This window comes from Salmo trutta, chromosome 4, assembly GCF_901001165.1.
Source record: "Salmo trutta chromosome 4, fSalTru1.1, whole genome shotgun sequence".
Taxonomy (NCBI): Eukaryota; Metazoa; Chordata; class Actinopteri; order Salmoniformes; family Salmonidae; genus Salmo; species Salmo trutta.
In genome coordinates, this window is record NC_042960.1 from 54,961,628 (window position 1) to 54,972,015 (window position 10,388).

The 10,388-nt window shown below is 43.2% G+C and overlaps 1 protein-coding gene across 1 annotated transcript; it reads left to right on the top strand.

Moving 5' to 3' along the window:
- The first annotated feature begins 6,127 nt into the window (after window positions 1-6,127).
- LOC115192642 (MICOS complex subunit MIC13) lies at window positions 6,128-8,094 on the top strand. Its single transcript, XM_029751394.1, has 4 exons — window positions 6,128-6,312; window positions 6,745-6,901; window positions 7,009-7,060; window positions 7,161-8,094. Exons 1-4 carry the CDS (start codon window positions 6,284-6,286, stop codon window positions 7,256-7,258), a joined length of 336 nt encoding a protein of 111 aa, XP_029607254.1. The 5' UTR covers window positions 6,128-6,283; the 3' UTR covers window positions 7,259-8,094.
- The last annotated feature ends 2,294 nt before the right edge of the window (window positions 8,095-10,388 follow it).

Consider the following 10,388-nt stretch of genomic DNA (forward strand, 5'->3'; position numbering starts at 1 on the left):
AAATGGGCTACGTACAGGTGCAATGATATGTGAGCTGCTCTGACAGCTGGTGCTTGAAATTAGTGAGGGTGATATGAGTCTCCAGCTTCAGTGATTTATGCAGTTCGTTCCAGTCATTGGCAGCAGAGAACTGGAAGGAAAGGCAGCCAAATGAGGAATTGGCTTTGGGGGTGACCAGTGAAATATACCTGCTGGAGCGCGTGCTGTGGGTGGTTGCTGCTATAGTGACCAGTGATAAAAAAAATGAAAAAATAAAAAAGCTTGGCCTCAGTGATGTACTGGGCCATACGGACTACCCTCGAAAGTGTCTTGCGGTCGGAGACCGAGCAGTTGCCATATCAGGCAGTGATGCAACCAGTCAGGATGCTCTCGATGGTGCAGCTGTAGAACCTTTTCAGGATCTGAGGAACCATGCCAAATCTTTTCAGTCTCCTGAAGGGGAATAGGTTTTGTCGTGCCCTCTTCATGACTGTCTTGGTGTGCTTGGACCATGTTAGTTTGTTGGTGATGTGGACACCAAGGAACTTGAAGCTCTCAACCTGCTCACCTACAGCCCCGTCAAAGAGAATGGGGGCATGCTCTGTCCTCTTTTCCTGGACTCCACAATCATCTCCTTTGTCTTGATCATATTGAGGGAGAGGTTAATATCCTGGCACCACACAACCAGGTCTCTGATCTCCTCCCTATAGGATGTCTCGTCATTGTCGGTGATTAGGCCTACCACTGTTGTGTCATTGGCAAACTTAGTGATGGTGTTGGAGTCATGCCTGGCCGTACAGTCATGAGTGAACAGGGAGTACAGGAGGGGACTGAGAGCGCACCCCTGAGGGGCCCCCGTGTTGAGGATCAGCATGGCGGATGTGTTGTTACCTACCCTTACCACCTGCGGGCGGCCCGTCAGGAAGTCCAGGGCAGAGGGAGGTGTTTAGTCCCAGGGTCCTTAGCTTAGTGATGAGCTTTGAGGGCACTATGGTGTTGAACACTGAGCTGTAGTCAATGAATGGCATTCTCACATAGGTGTTCCTTTTGTCCAGGTGTGAAAGGGCAGTGTGGAGTGCAATAGAGATTGCATCTTCTGAGGATCTGTTGGGGGCGGTATGTAAATTGGAGTGGGTCTAGGGTTTCTGGGATGATGGTGTTGAAGTGAGCCATGACCAGCCTTTCAAAGCACTTCATGGCTACAGACATGAGTGCTACGGGTCAGTAGTCATTTAGGCAGGTTACCTTAGTGTTCTTGGGCACAGGGACTATGGTGGTCTGCTTGAAACATGTTGGTATTACAGACTCAGTCAGGGAGAGGTTGAAAATATCAGTCAAAACACTTGCCAGTTGGTCAGCGCATGCTCGGAGTGCACATCCTGATAATCTGTCTGGTAGGCTCGTGTCACTGGACAGCTCTTGGCTGTGCTTCCCTTTGTAGTCTGTAATAGTTTGCAAGCACTGCCACATCCAACAAGAGTCGGAGCCGGTGTAGTACGATTCGATCTTAGTCCTGTATTGACACTTTGCCTGTTTGATGGTTCGTCGGAGGGCATAGTGGGATTTCCTATAAACTTCTGGTTAGAGTCCCGCTCCTTGAAAGCGGCAGCTCTACCCTTTAGCTCAGTGCGGATGTTGCATGGCTTCTGGTTGGGGTATGTATGTACCGTCACTGTGGGGACGACGTCATCGATGCACCTATTGATGAAGCCACTGACTGACGTGGTGTACTCCTCAATGCCATCGGAAGAATCCCGGAAAATATTCCAGTCCGTGCTAGTAAAACAGTCCTTTAGCTTAGCATCTTTTTCATCTGACCAATTTTTTATTGACCGAGTCACTGGTTCTTCCTGCTTAAATATTGTCTTCTATCAGGAGCATAGAATTAGGGTCAGATTTGCCAAATAGAGGGCGAGGGAGAGCTTTGTATGCTTCTCTGTGTGTGGAGTAAAGGTGGTCTAGAGTTTTTTTTCCTCTGGTTGTACATTTAACATGCAGGTAGAAAATGCATTTAAGTTTCCCTGCATTAAAGTGTCCGGCCACTAGGAGCACCAACTCTGGATGAGCGTTTTCCTTTTTGCGTATGGTGGTATACTGCTGATTGAGTGTGGTCTTAGTGCTAGCATCGGTCTGTGGTGGTACGTAGAGAGCTACGAAAAATACAGATTAAAACTCTCTTGGTAGATAGTGTGGTGTACAGCTTATCATGATATACTTTACCTCAGGTGAGCAAAACCTTGAGACTTCCTTAGATATCGTCCACAAGCTGTTGTTTACAAATATACTTAGACCACCACCCCTTGTCTTACCAGAGGCTGCTGTTCTATCCTGCTTATACAGATTAAAACCGCCAGCTGTATGTTTTTCATGTCGTTGTTCAGCCACGACTCGGCGAAACAGAAGATATTACCATTTTTAATTTCCCGTTGGTAGTTTAATCTTGCTCGTAGGTCACTAATTTTATTTTCCAATGATTGCACGTTAGCCAATAAAACAGACATCTTGGATTCTCATGAAGTATCCCATATCTACCTCCATCAACACCCAGGCTATGACTCCTTTAACTGGTGCTCTACTTCACAGTTCAAAGCATAATACTTCGGGATTTGCAATTCTTGTGATTCCAAATGCCTTCTTCTGCTCTTCAGAAACAAAATTAACCTGAACAAGCCCATTCCTGGTCACGCTGATTGATTCCACTTTTCCCAATACATGCTTCACCTTCTTCGATACCTCAAACGGGTTTCTCAGATACACATCCTTATATATAAAAAAAAACGCATCCCAACAAGAAACAGACACTTATCTGACTCATCATCCATTCCAATTTTTGACAATTTCCTTTTCCTTCCATTATGTGACACTGCGATTTTACATTCATCATCTTCAACTTTACTCAACACTGTTCCCAATTCAGACTTGGCATCCACTTCCGCCATGATCCCTGCATGTCCCTCCTACGGCGAAGTCGGTTCCTTCACGTAGGTCAAACAAAAACACTCTAATGATTGGTTGACAAATAGTGCCTCCCACAATGCAGGGGATGGCTGCAAGTTAGAGCTAGTGAGGAGCAACTTCAGAAAATTGAAGTCAACTGCAGTCTAAACTTCATGACCTTTGATCACATGGTTGTTGTAAAGTTCATGCAGTTGACAAGTAGGCGCAAGTCAGACAATTTTTATCCCTGTAATGCAACACACTTTGAAAGGCAGAGACCAATGATGGTCACCGACTTAATAAAAATTATCTACTTGAATGTGCCCATTATTATAGGGAGGGGATGCAGCCAACTAAATTATAGGCAAAATCAATTAGGGTGCACCAACCAGAGCAATAAAATGATAACAGCAGATATTATCATTATTATTGATAGGCCTATTATTATCCCTCTCATTAATACAGTCATCAATATGTCTCTGACTTTATTGTGCCTTGATTACTTTTATCAGTTCACTGCAACTAGCGAACAAGCTGCAACAAAAGCTTAAACTGGACAGTTTTATCTCAATCTCTTCATTCAAAGACTCAATCATGGACACTCTTCCTGACAGTTGTGGCTAATTTGCGTGATGTATTGTTGTCTCTACCTTCTTTCCCTTTGTGCTGTTGTCTGTGCCCAATAATGTTTGTACCATGTTTTGTGCTGCTTCCATGTTGTGTTGTCATGTGTTGCTGCTTTGCTATGTTGTTGGTTAGGTCTCTCTTTATGTAGTGCTGTGTTGTCTCTCTTGCCGTGATGTGTGTTTTGTCCTATATATATATATATATATATACACTGCACAAAAAATAAAGGGAACACTTAAACAACACAATGTAACTCCAAGTCAATCCCACTTCTGTGAAATCAAACTGTCCACTTAGGAAGCAACACTGATTGACAATACATTTCACATGCTGTTGTGCAAATGGAATAGACAACAGGTGGAAATTATAGGCAATTAGCAAGACACCCCCAATAAAGGAGTGGTTCTGCAGGTGGTGACCACAGACCACATCTCAGTTCCTATGCTTCCTGGCTGATGTTTTGGTCACTTTTGAATGCTGGTGGTGCTTTCACTCTAGTGGTAGCATGAGACGGAGTCTACAACCCACACAAGTGGCTCAGGTAGTGCAGCTCATCCAGGATGGCACATCAATGCGAGCTGTGGCAAGAAGGTTTGCTGTGTCTGTCAGCGTAGTGTCCAGAGCATGCAGGCGCTACCAGGAGACAGGCCAGTACATCAGGAGACGTGGAGGAGGCCGTAGGAGGGCAACAACCCAGCAGCAGGACCGCTACCTCCGCCTTTGTGCAAGGAGGAGCAGGAGGAGCACTGCCAGAGCCTTGCAAAATAACCTCCAGCAGGCCACAAATGTGCATGTGTCTGCTCAAACGGTCAGAAACAGACTACATGAGGGTGGTATGAGGGCCCAACGTCCACAGGTGGGGGTTGTGCTTACAGCCCAACACCGTGCAGGACGTTTGGCATTTGCCAGAGAACACCAACATTGGCAAATTCGCCACTGACGCCCTGTGCTCTTCACAGATGAAAGCAGGTTCCCACTGAGCACATGTGACAGACGTGACAGAGTCTGGAGACGCCGTGGAGAACATTCTGCTGCCTGCAACATCCTCCAGCATGACCGGTTTGGCGGTGGGTCAGTCATGGTGTGGAGTGGCATTTCTTTAGGGGGCCGCACAGCCCTCCATGTGCTCGCCAGAGGTAGCCTGACTGCCATTAGGTACCGAGATGAGATCCTCAGACCCCTTGTGAGACCATATGCTGGTGCGGTTGTCCCTGGGTTCCTCCTAATGCAAGACAATGCTAGACCTCATGTGGCTGGAGTGTGTCAGCAGTTCCTGCAAGAGGAAGGCATTGATGCTATGGATTGGCCCGCCCGTTCCCCAGACATGAATCCAATTGAGCACATCTGGGACATCATGTCTCGCTCCATCCACCAACGCCACGTTGCACCACAGACTGTCCAGGAGTTGGCGGATGCTTAGTCCAGGTCTGGGAGGAGATCCCTCAGGAGACCATCCGCCACCACATCAGGAGCATGCCCAGGCGTTGTAGGGAGGTCATACAGGCACGTGGAGGCCACACACACTACTGTGCCTCATTTTGACTTGTTTTAAGGACATTACATCAAAGTTGGATCAGCCTGTAGTGTGGTTTTCCACTTTAATTTTGAGTGTGACTCCAAATCCAGACCTCCATGGCTTGATAAATTGGATTTCCATTGATTATTTTTGTGTGATTTTGTTGTCAGCACATTGAACTATGTAAAGAAAAAAAGTATTTAATAAGATTATTTCATTCATTCAGATCTAGGATGTGTTATTTTAGTGTTCCCTTTATTTTTTTGAGCAGTGTATATATAGTACCATTCAAAAGTTTGGGCTCACTTAGACATTTCCTTGTTTTTTTAAAGAAAAGCTATTTTTTTTGTCCATTAAAATAACATCAAATTGATCAGAAATACAGTGTAGACATTGCTAATGTTGTAAATGACTATTGTAGCTGGAATATCTACATAAGCGTACAGAAGCCCATTATCAGCAACCAGAAACAGACGCCTCACAAGTCCTCAACTGGCAGCTTCATTACATAGTACCTGCAAAACACCAGTCTCAACGTCAACAGTGAAAAGGTGACCCCGGGATACTGGCCTTCTAGGCAGAGTTGCAAAGAAAAAGCCATATCTCAGACTGGCCAATAAAAATAAAAGATTAAAATGGGCAAAAGAACACAGACACTGGACAGAGGAACTCTGCCTAGAAGGCCAGCGTTCCTCTTTCTTTTTTAAAATCCCAGCCCCCGCAGGAGGTCTTTTGCTTTTTGGTAGGCCGTCATTGTAAATAAGAATTTGTTCTTAACTGATTTGCCTAGTTAAATAAAGGATAAATAAAATTTAAATAAATAAATGTATGCACATGTTTTCTTGTGTTCTGAAATGTACAATCCCCCTCCCCCATCAACAGCAGCTGCAGCAGTATCACGAACTTTTTCTATCATTATTCGTTTTTATACCCAGACGAAATCCAGAAAAAATATCATTTGTAGTATAATATAAATAATTTGAAACATGTCAGTCTCTAAATATATTTATTTTTATGTATTATATTTTTACGAATCAGCTACTCTCGTTAAAAAAATCGTTTAAAATAACTGTGTCAGAGGGTTGCCCTTCAACGTAGTTTTCGAGGTAGCGTAACCGGTTACTCTTCGTTGTCGAGTTCATTCATTTCATGTGCGCTGTTGCAACTAGCCAGTAAATACACAACGTTAATTCAAGAAATATATATAGATTTACCCGTGACACTATGGCTGCTAAGCTATTGCCTGTTCTAAAGTAAGTTTTCGAGAAAGCATAGCTAACGTTAGCTAGCGAGTTATCTGGCAAACTGGTTAGCAGGTTGACATTTAGCTAGTTAGCTAACGGTAGTAGCTAGCTTTAATTTTGCTTTGAATTCATTAACTATGTCCATTAGTCATTATCCAGCCAGTTAGTTAAACAGCACACGATCTAATAGCTAGCTAGTAACATGTAGCTAACAACACTAACTGGCTAGATATACCAGATAGCTAGCAAACGATGATGCAACATTGTGAGGTGGTTTTCAAGTTATGAATTTACTTTTTGTGCATTTAACACGTGAATGTGTTTGTACACTTTAATGCCAGGTGTAACGTTTAACAAGGCATGTTTCTCTGTCATCAAATACGTGGCACTTCGCCATCCACTTAGTTGTTTTATCTCAGTGTCAATCTTTTTCTCTCACAGGTTGGCCACTAAGGTGACTATTGCAGGAGGTGCTTTGTATGTTACCTATGATTCTGGACTATTAGGGGGAAGTGAGCAGGGCTCAGAGGTCCTTGGAAAAGCTAAAGCTGCGATTCCCCCTGCAGTGGATGAGTGGGTGAAGTATTTTGGCTTTGAGGTAAATATCCCTTTATTGTACTGTGATTTAACTGTCTGACAGCCAGAATAATGCACTATGGAGTATGAGGTGAGGGAGGATTAAACGTGTATATGGCTTTCGTCTAGCTTCCAGCCGTCCCAAAAATTGGATTCTCCCCTGTCGAAGCGTGGAACTCGGGTAAGAAATGGTTGACAGTTGATTCATAAAGGACTTTTCCAGACTTACAATTTATTTTATTTTTTTAGCAATTTCAAGAGTTTCCGTTATTTCATTCCAGGGGTGCAGTCATCCATATCTGCTCTCTCATCGGGCCCTACAGCATTAGGTGGCTACACCAACCAAGGCTTGCAGTACCTGAAAGACCTCACCAAATGAAAAGTGACATCCTGCAACTAGCAGACATTTTAAGAACCTAATTTCTGTTATGGATTGGTCCTAATGCAATCACAACCAAATCCTCAGGAGTAATATGACTGGTGCAAATACATACAGCCCTCCTGTAAAAGTCGCTTGCTTTGAATGCATAGCACATCAACTATAAAATGCATTGGTACAGTAAAATCAGTCGAATTAGGCCATGGCCAGTGTTGATTTGTGGAATGTGTAGTTGCTGATAATGCCAGAACTCAATATTTGCATTCTATTGGGATGACAGTAATTTGTCAACAAGTAGAATACATTGCTTTACGCTACTTTGTGAGTAAAAAAAAAAGACTGCATCTGGATACCACAGCAAGACCTGCACCCAAAAGAAATTACAACTGATTGACATGTAGTGTTATGTCTTGTGTGCACATTGTTAATTGTACAATTTATATCTCAAGACTGATATATTTGGCATGTTCTGACATTGACCTGATTCCATATGTATCCCATCCAACACATTTTATACAGAAAGACTATTGTTTTCTGTATGTGTATATATTTCACTATTTAAGAGTGTAAAATAAACCTAAACATGTCAGATATGAGGCCTTTGGTGGGATCTGTCTTTTTTACTGAATATGTGCTGTGTACTTTAAATCAGTGGTTCCCAACTGTTTTTGCTCCACTAACTGAATTTTGCTCTGCTCGGAGTACCCCGTCATGTGTATTTTAACAGTAAGCCTATGGCAGAAATCAACTATACTTAACAAATATAAACAAAACTTGTAAAGTGTTGGTTTCATGAGCTAAAATTAAAGATCTCAAATGTTCCATACGCACAAAAAGATTTGTCTCATGGCTTTTTCTTTTCAACTGGCTAGAAGGCCAGCATCCTGGAGTCGCCTCTTCACCGTTGACATTGAGACTGGTGTTTTGCGGGTACTATTTAATATAGCTGCCAGTTGAGGACTTGTTAGGTGTCTGTTTCTCAAACTAGACACGCTAATGTACTTGTCCTCTTGCTTAGTTGTGCACTGGGGTCTCCCACTCTTCTGGTTAGGGCCAGTTTGTGCTGTTCTGTGAACGGAGTAGTACACAGCCTATGAAATCTTCAGTTTTCTTGGTATTTTCTCACATGGAATAGCCTTCATTTCTCAGAACAAGAATAGACTGACTAGTTTCAGAAGAAAATGCTTTGTTTCTGGACATTTGAGCTTGTAATCGAACCCACAAATGCTGATGCTCCATATACTCAACTAGTCTAAAGAAGGCCAGTTTTATTGCTTTAATCAGTACAACAGTTTTCAGCTGTGCTAACATAATTGCAAAAGGGTTTTCTAATGATCAATTAGCCTTTTAAAATGATAAACTTGGATTAGCTAACACAACGTGCCATTGGAACACAGGAGTGATGGTTGCTGATAATGGGCCTCTACGTCTATGTAGATATTACATAAAAAATCTGCCGTTTCCAGCTACAATAGTCATTTACAACATAAAATGTTTACACTGTATTTCTGATCAATTTGAAGTTATTTTAATGGACAAAAAGTGCTTTTCTTTCAAAAACAAGGACATTTCTAAGTGACCCCAAACTTTTGAGCAGTATGGTATATACAATCAAATGTATTTTTAAAGACCTTTTTAAATCAGTAGATGTCACAAAGTGCTATACAGAACCCCAGCCTAAAACCCCAAACAGCAAGCGCTACAGAAGTAGAAGCAGTGCCTTCGGAAAGTAGTCAGACCCCTTGACTTTTTCCACATTTTGTTAGGTTACAGCCTTATTATAAAATTGTTGAAATAGTTTTTTTCCCCCCTCATCAATCCACACACAATACCCCATAATGACAAAGCAAACGCTGTTTTGACATTTTTGCTAATTTATTACAAATACAAAACTGAAATATCACATTTACATAAGTATTCAGACCCTTTACCAAGTACTTTGTTGAAGCACATTTGGCAGCGATTACAGCCTCGAGTCTTCTTGGGTATGAAGCTACAAGCTTGGCACAATCTTGGCAAACCTGAGTTTCTCTCATTCTACTCTGCAGATCATCTCAAGCTCTGTCAGGTTTGTCACATGCGTCGAATACAACAGGTGTAGACCTTACAGTGAAATGCTTACTTACAAGCCCTTAACCAACAATGCAGTTAAGAAAAAAAAAGTTACAAATAATTAGAGCAGCAGTAAAATAACAATAGCAAGGCTATATACGGGGGTACCGGTACACAGTCAATGTGCGGGGACAACGGTTAGTTGAGGTAATATGTACATGTAGGTAGAGTTATTAAAGTGACTATGCATAGATAATAACAAAGAGCAGCAGGGTAAAAGGGGGGGGGGCAATGAAAATAGTCTGGGTAGCCATTTGATTAGATGTTCAGGAGTCTTATGGCTTGGGGGTAGAAGCTGTTTAGAAGCCTCTTGGACCAAGATTTGGCGCTCCAGTACCGCTTGCCATGCGGTAGCAGAGAGAACATTCTATGACTAGGGTGGCTGGAGTCTTTGACCATTTTTAGGGCCTTCCTCTGACACCGGCTTGTATAGAGGTCCTGGATGGCAGGAAGCTTGGCCACCAGTGATGTACTTGGCCGTACGCACTACCCTCTGTAGTGCCTTGTGGTCGGAGGTCGAGCAGTTGCCATACCAGGCAGTGATGCAACCCGTCAGGATGCTCTCGATGGTGCAGCTGGAGAACCTTTTTGACAATCTGAGGACCCATGCCAAATCTTTTCAGTCTCCTGAGGGGGAAGAGGTTGTCGTGCCAGCTTCACGACAGTCTTTCTTTTTTTTAAACGTTTTTATTTAAAACATGTTAAGTCAGTTAAGAACAAATCCTTATTTACAATGACGGCCTAACCCGGCTAAACCTGGATGACGCTGGGCCAATTGTGCGCCACCCTATGGGACTCCCAATCACGGCCGGATGTCATACAGCCTGGATTCGAACCAGGGACAATAGTGATGCTTCTTGCACTGAGATGCAGTGCCTTAGATCGCTGCGCCACTCGGGAGCCCAGACCGCTGCACCACTCGAGAGTCTTGGTGTACTTGGACCATGTTAGTTTGTTGGTGATGTGGACGCCAAGATACTTGAAGCTCTCAACCTGCTTCACTACAGCCCCGTCGATG

Bases quoted from the DNA above. Each gene is read 5' to 3' on its own strand.
- LOC115192642 (XM_029751394.1), top strand. From the start codon at position 6,284: ATGGCTGCTAAGCTATTGCCTGTTCTAAA. The intron at 6,313-6,744 runs GTAAGTTTTCGA...TTTCTCTCACAG, and splicing joins AAGCTATTGCCTGTTCTAAA to GTTGGCCACTAAGGTGACTA. The intron at 7,061-7,160 runs GTAAGAAATGGT...ATTTCATTCCAG, and splicing joins TGTCGAAGCGTGGAACTCGG to GGGTGCAGTCATCCATATCT.